Source organism: Pelobates fuscus, chromosome 12 (genome assembly GCF_036172605.1).
Source record: "Pelobates fuscus isolate aPelFus1 chromosome 12, aPelFus1.pri, whole genome shotgun sequence".
Lineage (NCBI taxonomy): Eukaryota > Metazoa > Chordata > Amphibia > Anura > Pelobatidae > Pelobates > Pelobates fuscus.
The window spans coordinates 8,453,416-8,471,284 of NC_086328.1; the positions used below are offsets into that span (position 1 = coordinate 8,453,416).

At 39.1% G+C, this 17,869-nt stretch overlaps 1 protein-coding gene across 2 annotated transcripts in view; it reads left to right on the forward strand.

The window, feature by feature from the left end:
- CDH13 (cadherin 13) overlaps positions 1-17,869 on the forward strand; it is a 535,505-nt gene that overhangs the window by 327,807 nt on the left and 189,829 nt on the right. For both annotated transcript variants that reach the window (XM_063437863.1, XM_063437864.1), the window contains exon 6: positions 8,902-9,046. In XM_063437863.1, coding sequence (XP_063293933.1) covers positions 8,902-9,046 — 145 coding nt within the window. The remainder of the gene's footprint in view (positions 1-8,901; positions 9,047-17,869) is intronic.

Here is a 17,869-nt window from a genome sequence, read left to right on the forward strand (position 1 = left end):
ATGCATTCTTGATATTGCTTTATTCAGTGTTCTTAAAGACTGAATAATCAACTATGAAGGCCTGTAGAATTTTGATAATTGCAATGTGGCATTCTCACCATGACCTATGTGAACCTCTAGACAACACTGCTATTCCAAAATGGTCTTTGTAACATTTAGCTCTGAAATTAATTCATCTATCTCTGTATCTTCTGCATCCTTAATAAGATAAGAAAAATTCAAAAGTGAGAGTATTGTCCATTAGTATACACTATTGCCTTCTTTTACCCATTGAATTCAAGGTTCTGTCACAGAGTTAAACTCCCTCGATGCTGCTTAATTAACTATTGTATTTTATGCATACGACATGTGTAATTATGCCTCCTGTACTCATATGAAACAAATATGATAATTTATAAAATGCATATAACCTGTCATTAGCTTTTCAGCTACTGAGGACCGTTCTATTGATGCTCTAAGTGTCATGTGTGACATTAAAGATTAATGTGCTTGTTAATTTACCCTTACTAGGGGTCATTTATGAAAAATAAAAAGGAAATTACTTCCCTTGATATATCCGTTCTGGGGGGACAGATATTATTCAGCAATGGCCTTTTTGTGCAAATTATAAAAACTTACAAAAATAAGAAGCTGTCAAATAAATGGCAAACTAAAAGCACCTGCTAATTAAATCGCAACAACGTAAATTAGTTCTTGTGATTGTTGTTGTTGGATGCAAAACAGAGCAGCCGAGTTGCTGAGTTATCTTGCAAGTTGCCAAGCACCGTTTATCCTCCTGCTTTTATCAAGTGGTTAGCTATATTGCACCATTCAACATTGATCCGCTATTAGCAAGTTAAAATGGCTTAATCAATGGAGCTATCAAACCAGGCTTTAAAAAAAAAAAAAAATCTCAAAATGGCAGCTTGCCTAAACTTAATCAGGGTAATTGAAGTTGTCCTTGTTTTTAATGCTCCTTTTTAAAAACTAAAACTATATACAAAAATAGGGCTGCAGTGCTAGGGGCGGGTTATCCAATTAATTATACCCCAAGACGAAATTAGTTTGTTTACCTTCATATTATAAGAGCTGCAATGGATGGGGGCTGAGCTGTAGACTCCAGGAGAGCCCTTGGCTTTGTTAAAAAGTTTTGAAATGACTGCAACTAAAGTCTCTGTCTACCACAGCTACTACACTGGTCTGTAGTTCTTTGTGTATTTGTGGTGTATATGTATGTATATATATATATGTAGATCGTGATCAGCGCTCTCGGTCTTTGAAGATTAAAACATAAAGTTTATTAACTATCCATTAAAAATAAGATCGACGTTTCAGTCCCAGCAGGGACTTTCATCAGGTTCAGGCATATTTCAAGCATCCGGCAAACATTCTACCAAGCGTGAGTGCAAGGACTTCTACACTTTGATATATATTATATTGCTATCTATCGATCTATCTATCTATCTATCTATGACAGGTTTGAGTTATATATCAAAGGTTCATTTAAAGATTTATAATCTGCAAGAACCGCAAAGAAAAATCCTAATCTTATAATCTGATGCATTCACAGAAAATTGTGGGAGATGTAGCCATGTCCTAATGACTCCTTATAGGTAAAAATGTATATCGGTGCATCCTAAACATAGTAAGAACACTAGTTGTTCCTTTAATCCCAGGGTGCTTTGCAGTGTTGCTGTTTATTTAAAAACATGGCTGAGAGATAAAATAAATACAATATATGACTGATTCCCTTTAACTGTTATAATGCGCAGAATGGAATCTGTGCGATTGGAAGCATCCATAGATAGTGAGTATAATTAAACAATACATCACGTTAACGGGATTTTCAATGCATAAGAAGAAATTATGTAGTTGGTTTGAATTTAGTAAATTATCTTTTGAAGTACTAATTTGTTTGTGCAGGAACATTGACTTTGAAACCATTAGACTCTGGTATGGATTTTTTAATAATACGTTGGTCGTGATATTCCTTGCTTTTCCTTCCAAATTCACTGATTAACACACAGTAATTCAAGATGTCTTTTTTTTCCTTTTCCTCTTTTTTATTTATTTTAATTATTGACTTTACAGAAGTAGTAATGATTCAGCTTGACTTCTATTTACATAAGAGTGTATATAAATATTTTTGTAAGCCTTTTGCAACAAACCTGATCAGACCTCACAAGCAGAGCAGGTTTACTCATTAGGTAGTCAAGGTGGCAGCCTAGGGCCTGGGTTCTGGTTGTGAACCAGCTCTGGTGGTGAGGGGGCACTCCTTGAGCTCTTTTAAGTGATCTGCATCAGACTTGCATGTAAGAAATCAAAGCATCCTGCTGCATATGAGTTGGCTTATTGAATTGCACCTCACATGCAGGATGTATACACTTGCACTCTGAAGTTCAGGACACCCATTTCATAATTCTACAATCCAAGCTTGTTTAAGGGAATGTTTGGGATGGAGAATGGCTCAGAATGTAAACTAGCCATTGGTGAGTAAAAATTGAAGAGCAGAAATTCACCCCCTGTGAGTGTGCCATGTACCCTTTAGGCTTGCGGTTGCAAGTAACTGTTAATTTCTGGAATAGACACTAGTAGAAAGGAGGATTTTGAATAAATTACAGGAATACTGTAGGCACTATAACCACTGCAGCAGCCTGTAGTGGTTATGGTATCAGAAGTGCCCTCTCACTTCCTCAATGTAAGTAATCAGTTTGTTGCTGGTCCCTGCCTCTTCAATGTGATTAATGCAGAGGAGGCTCCAGTGTTGGATTTTTCTCTCCTGCTGATTCTGTCATTAGTGAACTGGTCTGAAACTGAGATGGGTGGATAAATGGTGAGGCTGAAAAAACTCTGCTAGTCGAGAGGCGTGCCCAACAATGCAATCAGACCAAGTTTATAAGTTTACAAACTTGTATTACATACTTTTCAAAGTTAGTCTTTCTTTATTTTGGTTTGTATGTTTGTTCAAAAGTGTTTGCTTGCTGGTGTTGAAAAGAAAATGTCCCTTTAAATCTTTATTTTGGTTTATGCAGCCTGTATGTGACTCACACAGCCTACATGGAAACATGGTTTCATTTTCAATCAGTGCAGTGGGGTTCTTTCCCCCCCCCCCCCTACCCCCCCACCCTCCCCTGTTCTGTTAATCGCCCTTCTAATCACCCACAGGAGGCTCTTGCAGGCTATTAACAATGCAGGAGACATGAAATTCTAAATTAAACAAACTGTGCAGTAAAGGAATTTAAAACATTAGATCTCTCTTTACAGTAAGTGTGAGGAAATGTGCAGGGAGACTGTGTAAGTTGCACGTAGGGAGGTGTGACTAGGGCTGCATTGACAGAGTGATTTAATCCTACAGAAAATTGAGCAGTGAGACTGCAGAGGCATGATGAAAGTGGTAGGCAACATTCAGCACTCCAGATGCTCCCTTAATGCCCTTACATTCACAATGCTAACAAAGCATCATGGGAGATGTAGTCCACAATATCTATTAAACTAATGTTGTTTTGGTGCTTGTAGTGTCCCTTTTATGGTTAATGGCTATTTTTGAAGGTATATATTTTCTTTTATATATTTTTTTTATACATAACTCTACTTATTTTTCCTCTTTATATTGTTATGGCTCTCTGACTTTTTTTTTAATCTTTTTTTTAATTTTTATTCTGTTTATCTCAATGCATAGACGTTATAATTATAATGACAAGCAAATATAACAAAGATGCTAAAATAAGGCGTCAAATATCTTGTCACCTGGATGAGGGTTTTTGTAGAATAGAACGCACAGAAAAAGCAAAGCCTGCATCAGCGGGTAATCTTAAACAGGAGAAATACTTTTGGATTTTGGAATCTACTAAACTATGCTTCTCAAAACTTGTAAATGTACATATGGTATATGTATCCCTTGTGGTCCCTGAGAGGCTCAAGCAATTCAATTATCAATATTGATGGGAAACTAGAGTTCCCTGTCCCACCCTCCCTCCCTCACATGCAAAGTAACGTTGACTGTAACACCCTGCAGGTGGTTTATTAGATAATAGATTTAGTTTCATAGTCTCTGCGTTGTGCATCTGGGACAAACAGTGGCTTTCTGCGGTAAAGGAACCAAGAAAGGCTGCCTATTCTGTAGTGGACTGAAGCAGAGTTGGGTAAAGACTGTATGGATTTCTGATGCTTCATGGACTTTCAATGCCCCTGTTTCCTGGGAGTACAGGGTGAGGGGCTTCCCAGCAGTATGGAATCTTGTGTTACAAAAACTTCTGGGTAAAAGGGCGAAGAGACCATTCCATTGTATCCCTAGATAGATCTGGAGAAAAAGTGTCCTGTCCTCAAACCAATAATGTGACTTATTTCTGACAGCAGTCATAAAGGTAGTTTTGTCCAGGACACTTTGACAACATCACTTCTCACCCCCGCAGGTTTGGGGATCCGATAGCATACATCCACTAACATGGTTTTCGCTTGTTTAGTTGAAAACTGTTGGGAGATTAATCTTCTAAAAAGATGAGGCAGTTCATCCATGGTTTGTGGCATCAAATAGTCCTCAGACTTTAAATTTGTTTTATTTCCTTTGGTCCTATAGAACTGTCAATTGTAGGCTCAATTGTGTCTGAGCTTTTTGCAAGGCCTGGACTGACTGCTCCAATTTAGAGATTTGATTCTAGAGAGATAAGAGAGGTGAGTTCCACATTGTGAAGCTGGGCAGAGTCCTTTGACAGCTCCTCTTGAAAGAGGCCTATATCAGTTGCTGTGTTGCAGCAGAGATCCTCCAGAAAGAGCCTCAGAGGTCCCTCAGTAACTGGGACTGCAGCTTTATTTGGTGAGCAGATTTTGGCTTGCCTGACTTAGAGGTTTCACTGGAGTAAACTAGCCGTGGTAGGCATCTGGGAGCCCTGCTCCCTTCAGAGCAAATCACAATTTGCGATTTGCCTGCCTTATATGTTTTACTCTGACACACCAAGACTAGGAGGACGAAATCCCTGATGCATGGTAAGTCGGACGCAAGGGAAAACTCAGGAATGTGCGACTGTCGAGGATGGCAGCTAGCTCTGCCCCTTTTTTTGTTTATTTTACATTTGTTCTGTTTGATAATACTTTAAAAACAAGAGCAACCTCAATGCATCTTCCTTGTAAAACATTCAATATATGAATAAATTGTTTGTATTGTTAATTAACTTCCTGACATTGAATGGTACTGATGAGAGAATGAGAAGATATACGATATGTAGATTAAAAGTTATAGTAATGTTGGGGTGCTCTTAATGATTATTAAATACTTGTTTTCAAGTAGTCATGTCTACAAATTCACGTCATCTGGTCTATTGTTACTCTCTTTAGATATCCTGGTACTTTCTGCATTCCGCTTGTCTTGTTAAACTTATACGTAAGTGCATCTTCAGAAGAAGGATTCAATGGTAGCTAGACAATTCATAATATGGTTATAGATAATGAACGTGTCACATGACGGTAAAGAACATTGTGCTATACTGAGGAACGAAGTGTGCCTTACATGCAGTACATTATTAATGTGGGTGCAGGCTTGTTAAAGTGGTTTTCAATTGTAAAATATGAAAATACTGAAGGATAGTTAAGTCTACAGATTCTTCAATGAAATGCATTTAAAAGGAATATTTAAGATAAGGACATTTATGGATCCATCACATAAAGTTTTTTATATATCAGAATGACCCTCCCACCCACTCCTCATTTCAACACTTTATCTTTTCTTTCCATTTACTTTACTTTCTTACTCCTTGGTGGGCCCTCTTTATTTACAGGCCTACCGTATCGTCGGTCTCGGCACACCACAACCAACTTGCTCCCTTTATACTATCCTACGCTTATGCTGGATCCTTACTCCATATACAGCTATTTGCCCTTTACACAAATATATATAAAGTCCAGTGTGTAACACTGCTTGTTCCCCTATTTACCACTAAAACGTGAATATTCCTTGCACTCCTGCTACTGTTATTCTGTAACGAAAATATACCCCAACACGCAGAATTCAACTAAACAGAAGACAACATACGTCTACCAGACCTTAGAGTGACCGGACTCGACGTAAAGGAGAGAGATACAGAGTCAGGAGCGATCCGAGGTCAAGGGCACAAAGAGACAGCGTAAACTAGGACTAGCCGGGGTCTGGTACACAGTAAACAGCAAGCTGGCAAACAGAACAGATAAGGATAAAGAGATAACGTAGTCAGAAACAAAGCCAAGGTCAAGTACGAAGGAACACAACTGAACACAACAAGCGCTAAAGGGAACTGAAACAGAAACCACGATAGGGCAAGGAACTAAGGGAAAAAGGTGAGTATATATACCATAACATCTATTTTGATTGGCCCCTGTCATATCCACGCCCCCAAAAGGTAAGTGTATGGGGAGTGTGGCATGACAGGGACCAATGGGAGGCCTTTGCCAATTTAGGCTCCCACTGTCCCTTTAAGAACGCACCCGATACCCGCGGCGCGCTCTTAGTCAGGCGGGACACGTGACCACTTCTTGCGGTCACTGCCCGCCTTCCTGTCACAGCCGTCGGATGAGCCGCACGCGGCTCATGCAGCAGCAGGACCGCGCTCGGCTTGAACAGAGGACCCCGGCTGGCCCCATGAAAGGGTAAGTACCGCTACATATTCCCAATGATTTGATGCCAGGTACCAGACCATAGTTACACTTCTATATAGCAACGGGTAATCTGATGTATACCTTTTATATTTTTATATGACCGTGACCATTGCACAATATTTTGGAGTGTCTCTGTGGGAATTGTTGCCTATTTATTCAGTTGGTTGAGCCATTGATGTTGGATGAGAAGCCATTTGCGAGTTGACCCATTGATGTTTGATGAGAAGCCCTGGCTCGCAATCTCCACTCAAGTTCATCCCACAGATGTTTGATGGGGTAAAGGTCAGGGCTCTGTGCGGACCAGTCAAGATCCTCCACACCATACTCATCCAACTGTGTATTTATGGACCTTTCTTTGTGCAGTGAGTCCCAGTCATTCTGTAATAACTGTTCCCACAAAGTTGGAAGCATGGCATTGTCCAAAATGTCTTGGCATACTGAAACATTACGATTTCCCTTCACTGGAAGTAAGGGGTCTAGCCCAACCTCTGAAAAATAGTTCCATATCATTATACCTCCCCCACCAAACTTTACAGATGGCACAATGCAGTCAGGCAGGTAACATTCTCCACCAAACCCAGACTGAGCCATCAAGCTTCTGTGCATGATTTGTCACTCCAGAGAACATGTTTCCGCTGCTGCAGAGTCCAGTGGTGGTGTGCTTTACACCATTAGAGACCCTACACTTAGTTACATAGTTACATAGTTACATAGCTGAAAAGAGACTTGCATCCATCAAGTTCAGCTTTCCTCACATATGTTTTTGCTGTTGATCGAAAAGAAGGCAAAAAAACCCAGTCTGAAGCGCTTCCAATTTTGCAACAAACTAGGAAAAAAATTCTTCTTGACCTCAAAATGGCAGTCAGATGTTTCCTTGGATCAAGCAGCTGTTACCCCACTAATTACAAATTATTTCCATGTATGTTATGTTTTTGGAAGTATTTATCCAATTGTTGTTTAAACATCTATATGGACTCTGATAAAAACACCTCTTCAGGCAGAGAATTCCAGTTCTTACTGTAAAAAAAAAACCTTTTCTTTGCCTTAGATTAAATGTCCTTTCTTGCAGCCTAAATTCATGACCTTGTGTCCTATGTATAGCCCTGTTTATGAATAGATTTCCAGATAATGGTTTGTACTGGTCCTGAATACATTTGTATAATGTTATCATATCCCCTCCGAGGTGCCGTTTTTTCCAAACTAAAGAGATGTATTTTTTGTAACCTTTCTTCATAACTAAAATGCTCCATTCTTTTTTTTTTTTTTTTTATCAATTTTGTAGCTCGTCTCTTTTTATAGTACCAGGATATCCTTCTTTAGAACAGGTGCCCAAAATTGCACAGCATATTCAAGGTGTGGTCTTACCAGCGATTTATAAAGAGGCAAAATTATATTTTCATCCCTAAAATGTATGCCCCTATTTATACATGACAAAACCTTACTGGCCCTAGCAACTGCAGATCCACATTGCATATTGCTACCTAATTTGTTGTCTATAACAATTCCCAAATCCTTCTCGTGTGTAGTTATCCCTAATCCACTACCATTTAGGTTGTAAGTTGCTTGTAAATTCTTGACCCCAAAGTGCATTGTACTTGGTGATGTGAGGCTTACATTCAGCTGCTCGGCCATGGAAATTCGTTCCATTAAGCTCCCATCACACAGTTTTTGTGCTTATATTAATGCCAGTGGAAGTTTAGAACTCTTCAGCTATGGAATCAGCAGATTGTTGACTATTACGCAACATGTGCCTCGGCACTCGGTGACTCTGCTCTGTGACTTTATGTGGTCTTCCACTTAATGACTGAGTTGCTGCTGTTCCTAAACGCTTCCACTTTCCAATAATTTCACTTATATCTAGCAGGGATGAAACTTCACAAACGGACTTATTGCAAAGGTTCAGAACAACCTGTTTTTTTCACAAATGTTTGTAAATACAGACTGCATGGCTAGGTGTTTTGTTTTATACACCTGCGGACATGTGTCTGATTGAAACACCTAAATTAAATAATTAATAGGTGTGTCTTAATGCTTCTGTCCATATAGTATAAACGTGTGTGAAGGTGTGACCCTGGAGTTGTGGGAGGGGTTAGTCCAGCTTTATCAGGGCTATTAGCAAGTAATCCACGCTTGGCTGTTTTTATTAAGTATAAAGAACAGTAAACTCCGCTTTGGTGCAGACTGCAGAGGTGAGTATTGTTTTATTATATTAGAATTATTGTAATAATGACCTGTACTGAGTTATCTACACTGAGCCTGTTCACCCATTGTGATTTTTTTCTTGTCTCTTCCGTGCAGCTGCAAGTAGAAGTTATAGACGAAAGTGGAAAAACTATTGAAGGACCTGCTGATTTAGAAATAGCAGTCATCGATCAAAATGACAATCGACCAATCTTCAGGGATGGACCATATGTTGGTCATGTTTTGGAAGGATCTCCAACAGGTATGTACACTCAAAATGTTTGATATTCACAGGAAAGAACTGTATATATCAGATAATTCAGTATTTGATATAAACCTGAACCATAACTCCATTGTCATATTAGATAGTTTTGCGATATTCCACATGTTTTATATTTGTTGTAAATGCATGCATATCATAAATACTCAATCATTTTAGAAAATGCTTTGCGTTTTTTGTTTTTTTTTTATATCAGGACAGACCATACGGTTTTCTGTAAAACAACCATAAAGCACTTTGCATGAATATTTCCTTAAGATGTTCTCTGCTTAAACAGAATAGGAGATTTAGATAATTGCAACACCAGAAGTTTGTTTGTATTAGGATGTGAATGCACCTATGGCAGACAGATTGGATACTAGCAAGGGTGGGTAGGGCAAAAATGATACCTCAGTATTCAGATGCAGAGTAGCCAATAGCAAAATTGTCACTGTAGACAGATTGGCCAATAGCAATGATGTCATTATAGTCAGTTTGGCCATTAGCAATATTGTTACAATTGTCAGATTGGACAGTAGCAATGATGTCACAATAGTCATGATGTCACTATAGCCAGATTGGCCAGTAGCAATAATGTAACTGTAGCCAGATTGGCTAGTAGTAATTATGTCACTATAGTCAGATTGATCAGTAGCAATGATTTCACTATAGTCAGATTGGCCAGTAGCAATGATGTCACTATAGTCAGATTGGCCAGTAGCAATAATGTAACTGTAGCCAGATTGGCTAGTAGTAATTATGTCACTATAGTCAGATTGGTCAGTAGCAATGATGTCACTATAGTCAGATTGGGCAGTAGCAATGATGTCACTATAGTCAGATTGGCCAGTAGCAATGATGTCACTATAGTCAGATTGGTCAGTAGCAATGATTTCACTATAGTCAGATTGGTCAGTAGCAATGATTTCACTATAGTCAGATTGGTCAGTAGTAATAATGTCACTATAGTTAGATTGGTCAGTAGCAATGATGTCACTATAGTCAGATTGGTCAGTAGCAATGATTTCACTATAGTCAGATTGGTCAGTAGTAATAATGTCACTATAGTTAGATTGGCCAGTAGCAATAATGTCACTATAGTTAGATTGGTCAGTAGCAATGATTTCACTATAGTCAGATTGGTCAGTAGTAATAATGTCACTATAGTTAGATTGGCCAGTAGCAATGATTTCACTATAGTCAGATTGGTCAGTAGCAATAATGTCACTATAGTCAGATTGGCCAGTAGTAATTGTGTCACTATAGTCAGATTGGTCAGTAGTAATAATGTCACTATAGTTAGATTGGTCAGTAGCAATGGTGTCACTATAGCCAGATTGGCCAGTAGCAATGATTTCACTATAGTCAGATTGGTCAGTAGAAATGATTTCACTATAGTCAGATTGGTCAGTAGTAATAATGTCACTATAGTTAGATTGGTCAGTAGCAATGATTTCACTATAGTCAGATTGGTCAGTAGTAATAATGTCACTATAGTTAGATTGGCCAGTAGCAATGATTTCACTATAGTCAGATTGGTCAGTAGAAATAATGTCACTATAGTTAGATTGGTCAGTAGCAATGATTTCACTATAGTCAGATTGGTCAGTAGTAATAATGTCACTATAGTTAGATTGGTCAGTAGCAATAATGTCACTATAGTCAGATTGGCCAGTAGCAATGATTTCACTATAGTCAGATTGGTCAGTAGTAATAATGTCACTATAGTTAGATTGGTCAGTAGCAATGATTTCACTATAGTCAGATTGGTCAGTAGTAATAATGTCACTATAGTTAGATTGGCCAGTAGCAATGATTTCACTATAGTCAGATTGGTCAGTAGCAATAATGTCACTATAGTCAGATTGGCCAGTAGTAATTGTGTCACTATAGTCAGATTGGTCAGTAGTAATAATGTCACTATAGTTAGATTGGTCAGTAGCAATGGTGTCACTATAGCCAGATTGGCCAGTAGCAATGATTTCACTATAGTCAGATTGGTCAGTAGCAATGATTTCACTATAGTCAGATTGGTCAGTAGTAATAATGTCACTATAGTTAGATTGGTCAGTAGCAATGATTTCACTATAGTCAGATTGGTCAGTAGTAATAATGTCACTATAGTTAGATTGGTCAGTAGCAATGATTTCACTATAGTCAGATTGGTCAGTAGTAATAATGTCACTATAGTTAGATTGGCCAGTAGCAATGATTTCACTATAGTCAGATTGGTCAGTAGTAATAATGTCACTATAGTTAGATTGGTCAGTAGCAATGATTTCACTATAGTCAGATTGGTCAGTAGCAATAATGTCACTATAGTCAGATTGGTCAGTAGCAATAATGTCACTATAGTCAGATTGGCCAGTAGCAATGATTTCACTATAGTCAGATTGGTCAGTAGCAATAATGTCACTATAGTCAGATTGGTCAGTAGCAATAATGTCACTATAGTCAGATTGGCCAGTAGTAATTGTGTCACTATAGTCAGATTGGTCAGTAGTAATAATGTCACTATAGTTAGATTGGTCAGTAGCAATGGTGTCACTATAGCCAGATTGGTCAGTAGCAATGATTTCACTATAGTCAGATTGGTCAGTAGCAATGATGTCACTATAGCCAGGTTGGTCAGTAGCAATGATGTCACTATAGTCAGATTGGTCAGTAGCAATGATGTCACTATAGTCAGATTGGTCAGTAGCAATGATATCACTATAGCCAGGTTGGTCAATAACAATGATGTCACTATAGTCAGATTGGTCAGTAGCAATGATGTCACTATAGTCAGATTGGTCAGTAGCAATGATATCACTATAGCCAGGTTGGTCAATAACAATGATGTCACTATAGTCAGATTGGTCAGTAGCAATGATATCACTATAGTCAGTCTAGCCAGTAGCAATTATGTCATTGTAGTCAGATTGGCCAACAACAATGATGTCACTATAGTCAGATTGCCATTAGCAATGATTTCACTATAGCCAGATTGACCAATAACAATGACGTCACTATAGCCAGATTGGCCAATATCATTGATGTCACTATAGCCAGATTGGCCAATAACAATGATGTTATCAGAAGAACATGGTTATCAGCAAAAATCAGCACGGTTTTATGAAGCACAGGTCATGTCAAACTAACTTGATTGCGTTCTACGAAGAAGTAAGCAGAAGTATAGATCAGGGTGTTGCAGTGGATGTGATCTATTTGGATTTTGCCAAGCCATTTGATACAGTTCCACACAATAGATTAGTGTTCAAACTCAAAGAAATCGGTCTAGATGAAAATGCTTGTTCTTGGGTAGAAAATTGGCCTAAAAACAGAGTACAAAGAGTTGTCTTAATGGTAAATTTTCAAGCTGGACAGAGGTGGCAAGTGGTGTCCCTCAGGGGTCTGTTCTGGGACCTCTTCTATTTAACATGTTTATAAATGATCTTGAAGACAGCATTGAAAGTCATGTTTCAGTGTTTGCAGATGACACAAAACTTTGTAAAATAATACAATGTGAGCAAGATATTACTTTGCTGCAGAGGGATTTAGATAGAACGGGGGACTGGGCACTCAAATGGCAGATGAAATTTAATGTTGAAAAATGCAAAGTTATGGCGTAAAGAATACACAAGCAACGTATACCCTTAATGGAAGCGAATTAGGGATAACAACACACGAAAAGGACTTGGGAATTGTTATAGACAACAAACTATGCAACAATGTGCAATGTCAATCAGCGGTGGCCAAGGCCAGTAAGGTATTGTCATGCATGAAAAAGGGCATTCATTCTCGGGACGAGAATATCATTTTGCCTCTTTATAAATCACTGGTAAGACCACATATTGAATATGCTGTGCAATTTTGGGCACCTGTTCTAAAGAAGGATATTATGGCACTAGAAAAAGTGCAGAGGCGGGCTACAAAATTAATAAAAGGAATGGAACAGATCAACTATGAAGAACGGTTAACAAATTTAAACCTATTTAGTTTAGAAAAAACGTCGCCTGAGAGGGGATATGATAACATTATACAAATATATTTGGGGCCAATACAAACCATTGTGTGGAAATCTATTCACAAACCGGACTTTACATGTGACACGAGGCCATGCGTTTAGACTGGAAGAAAGGAGATTTTGTCTAAGGCAAAGGAAAGTTTTTTTTCCTGTAAGAACAATCAGGATGTGGAATTCTCTGCCTGAAGAAGTGGTTTTATCAGAGTCCATACAGATGTTCAAACAGCTACTAGATGCATACTTGCAAAAATAGAATATTCAAGGATATAATCTTTCAATGTAGGGTAATAACTGCTTGATCCAAGGATAAATCTGACTGCCATTCTGGGGTCAAGAAGGAATTTTTTTTCCTAGCTTGTTGCAAAATTGTGCTTCAAACTGGGTTTTTTTTGCCTTCTTTTAGATCAACAGCAAAAAAACAAATGTGAGGAAGGCTGAACTTGATGGACGCAAGTCTCTTTTCAGCTATGTAACTATGTAACTATAGCTAGATTGGTCAGTAGCAATGGTGTCACTATAGCCAGATTGGCTAGTGGCAATTATGTCACTATAGCTAGATTGGTCAGTAGCAGTGATGTCACTGTAGCTAGATTGGGTAGCAGCAATGATGTCACTATAGCCAGATTGGCTAGTAGCAATGATGGCATTATAGCTATATTGGTGAATAGCAATGATGTCACTATAGTCATATTGGCCAGTAGCAAAGTTGACAAAGTAGCCATACTGGAATGTAGGATATCACTAATGCATTTATTTGACTACGCAATAGAAAATAAATGAACATGTTTAGTATGCTTCACCAGGCAGGCTGTACCCCACAATCTTATAAAGATTTTAAATTTTATTCCGATTTCTTTTTCCGCTTTCCTTTCCTGTCTTGCTTCCCTGAGGAATGTTTTAATAAACACGATCTAAGGAAAGCAGAGAAGCTGCTCGTACTGGAAGATCATATCTAGATTTTAATAAATGGGTTATTATGGAGGTATATACACTTCCATGTGTAAGATCAATTAACATAAACCCATCCTGCCATGCTCAGATCCAGAGAGATTAATAAAGATGGATTTTGTCTTCCTCCACACAAACTCTTTATGGCTCAGAGCAAATAACTTGAAAGAAGCTGGTTCCCAGCTGAAGCGTTCACATTCTAGACTTTGAGTAGGAATATTGCTCTGTTTGGTTTGGTTTGGTGATTGTAAAACAAACATATCTGCACACAGTGCCGTGTTATCATTCATTGCTCATATATGATAATATGAATTATTATAATGTGCAAACGAATTGATAAAATGAATATCTGCCCATAAATACCAGACAATAACTGCATCAAAAGTACGTAAAGGGACACTCCAAGCTAGAGTTCACCCCCTGACCCCCTTTTATAATTCACTGTATAGATTTAGGGTTTGATGGTGGGGGGAGGGGAGGGGGAGGGGGGTGACTGACCTGGGATAAATTGTCAGCTCTATTGCATCAGTGTAGAATAGGTGGGGGGATGGAAACATTTCAGCCTTGTTACCTTGATATTGTAAGAAAAGTCAGGTAATGGGACTGAAATGTCTGCTTAAAATAAAAAACGAGGGCACTCCTTAAAATTGTATTTATTGATAGGGCGGGTATCTGTCATCAGGTCAATGGGAAAACAAACGTCAAATTGAAGTCTAGATATAAGCGTGCACACGGGGTGCGCTGGTGTTCCATCAAAATCCCCTACCCTCGTCACTTCCGGGGAGGGGAATCAGCTGGATCCTGTGCTGCACATGCGTGCTAGCACTCCTGCTACTCCTCCACAGCAAGGTCCTGGAAGGTAAGTAAAACTAGTTATACACTTTCATTATAGTTAGTGCATTTACTAAGCTTAGGACATGGAATATTTAGGGTTAAGTGAGGGTTCAAATTAGGGTTAGGTAAATTATTTTAACCTCTCTCACACTCTATTCTAACCCTAACAAGTCCCTAATCCTAACCATAATTTGAACCCGAACATTAAACTTAACTGTCACATGTGCCTAAGCTTAGTGAATGCACGAACTATAATGAAAGTGTAAAACTAGCTTTACTTACCTTCCAGGACCTTGCTGTGGAGGAGTAGCAGGAGTGCTAGCAGCATGTGCAGCACAGGATCCAGCTTATTTCCCTCACCGGAAGTAACAAGGGTAGGGGATTTTCACAGGTAAGGAAATTTGATAGAACACTGGGTGTGCCTGGGCACACCCTAATCTCCGCCCCCCCCGCATGGATCGAGGCCGGCAGGGGAGATCACAGGATCTACTATCTGAGTACCGGCCCTGCTGTGTGCCTCCATATGCTGGTGGGGAGATCAAAGATCTCCCTCATCGGCCCAGAGGCAAAAGAGGACCTGGGGAGCTCTAGCCAGCAGCTCCGCCGGGATCCTCTTGCAAAGTAGGAGCGTTGCCGCGAGAGTGAACTCTAGCCCTGCAGGCTAGAGTTCACTCTCACCACTAAGACCACCAGGGATCAGGGATGGCAGCAAGGATCCCCCCTCCCTGGCAAAAGGTAAGAAGGGAGGGGGGAATCCTTCTTACCTTTCCTAATCTGTCTCCCCCACCCCCACACACAATCACTCCAAACAAATTCACACACACAGCACACTAACAGCACCCTCTCTCACACACAGCACCCTCACAGCACACTACCAGCACTATCACACACACACACAGCACCCTCACGCACACACCGCACCCTCAGACACATACACACAGCACACACACACACAGCACATTACCAGCACTCACACACACAGCACCCTCACACACACAGCACATTAACAGCACCCTCACACACACACAGCAGTGTATATATATATATATATATATATATATATATATATATATATATATATATATATAATTCCAAGTGATGGTCTGCACTCACAGTCTCCGTTTAAAATATAACCTTTATTATTCACATCAAGGATAAAAAATAGATGCCATATGTAGTCAACGTTTCAGTCCCGAATTGGGACTTTCCTCAGGACAGCATGTCTAATGACGCCCCCTGTGACACAGCCAGAGATGTAGTTATACCTCCGAGGTTAAACTCTATATGTGTAGCGTTTCAAAGCGAAATGCTGCACATATTCCAGCCACCATGACCACTTCAGTATCACTTTGATATACATTCTATTAGTATATCATTTACACACACACTCAAGGACACCCTGTTTCAGTGACCCATACACAAACATGCTCACTTACCTATACACACTTACAGGTGTAATGCAGTGTGAGGGGTGGGGGGAGGAGGAGACATGAATTAATTCTGTATGGTAAATAGTGCCGTCTGACTATAACCAGCAGTATAATTCACTGTACTGTGGGGTCCCTGAAGAAATATGTAAGTATATAATTTGTTTATTGCATTGTAGACTGGAGGAGAAAATAAAGCCCATAGGAATAGTTATAGGAATTGTAGATTTCGGCTTTATATTGTGAGCTGTACGGTGTGGATAGATTCACTCACATTGCGTGTAGAACTACGTTGCTGTGGCCACATGGTGTCTGTATTAGATTGTCATAGAATGCTATGAAAGTGTGTGCGATTTCTCAGGATCCTGCTGTTTATATGGTTTGATGTCGCATACAGCTGGAATGGGGCAGTAAAAACAAAGAAAAAAATATTTACGGAGACATACAGAGGGATTGGCAGATGGTTTATACATAAAATTATTAATATTATGTTTAATAGAAAAAAATAGCAAAGCAACCTATCAGTGGTCTGTTTGTGTTTGTGCCTGGAGTGTCTCTGTAACCTTTTGCCGTCTTTGACAATGGAACTCAGAATGAACAGTGCCAAGATAGAACATGACATAGGAGAGATAACCACGCGCGTGATCCCAAGCAGTTACAAAGATGTTTTCTTAGGTGTTAAACCTCAGATCTCTTTTCCCTGTTTGGCTAATAGTTCAAACGCATTACCTCCCCCCATCCCATATATCTAGGGACTGTTGTGCCTGAAAGCATTGCATTTGAAGTAGAAATACATATATATATACACCTTGCCTGGGAATAGATCATATCTGTATGTAATTACTAGGCAAAAAAAATGTAAACTACAACCATGTTACAAACAGAATTAGTTATGATGGCCCAGGGAAAGATTCCAGCGGCAAGAAATCGGTGAAGTTTACATTTAAAGCTGAGGTCAGCTAGACAGCCTGCACAGTATGTATTGATAACTATTCAAGGCACATAATTGCATATTGCTTTCTTTCAGGAAAAAAAGAATGGCTGTTCTCGTTGAGGTTGGTTTCCCTTGGAGTATAAACATTTAATTAATAACAGTATGTTTTAGTTAGCGTCTTTCTCTGTAGACGCACAATCTAAATTATAGACAATGAAAGTAGCAATTGACAGAACAGCTTCTATCTATAAAACATATTGTGTTTTGATTTATTTGTTTTTTATCTATAAATGAGTAATCGAGGAGGGAGGTTTCTGTTCCCTGGCGATATCTTTCTGTTTAGACTGACAATAAGGCTGTTTTGTATTTTCTTCAAAAACTGTGTGCAGTATCTTAATATCATTGTGTGGGGAAAGTTTATGGTGCAGAGGTAGCAACATAGAGGTGTGTAGCTGCAGTTTGACTTCTTGTTGTAGACGGCCAGTGAAGGTGACAGGGTGTGATGTTGCAATTCCTTTGTTACACAGGAATAAATTGTTCTGAAAAAAAACAACCAAAAAAACATTTTTCAAAAATCCGAATATCCTGCACTGAATGATGGACTATCCAGCTGGTTTCTAAGCTCATATTTTATATAATTACAGATAAACCGGGTGGAAGCTGTGTTGGGAGAGAGA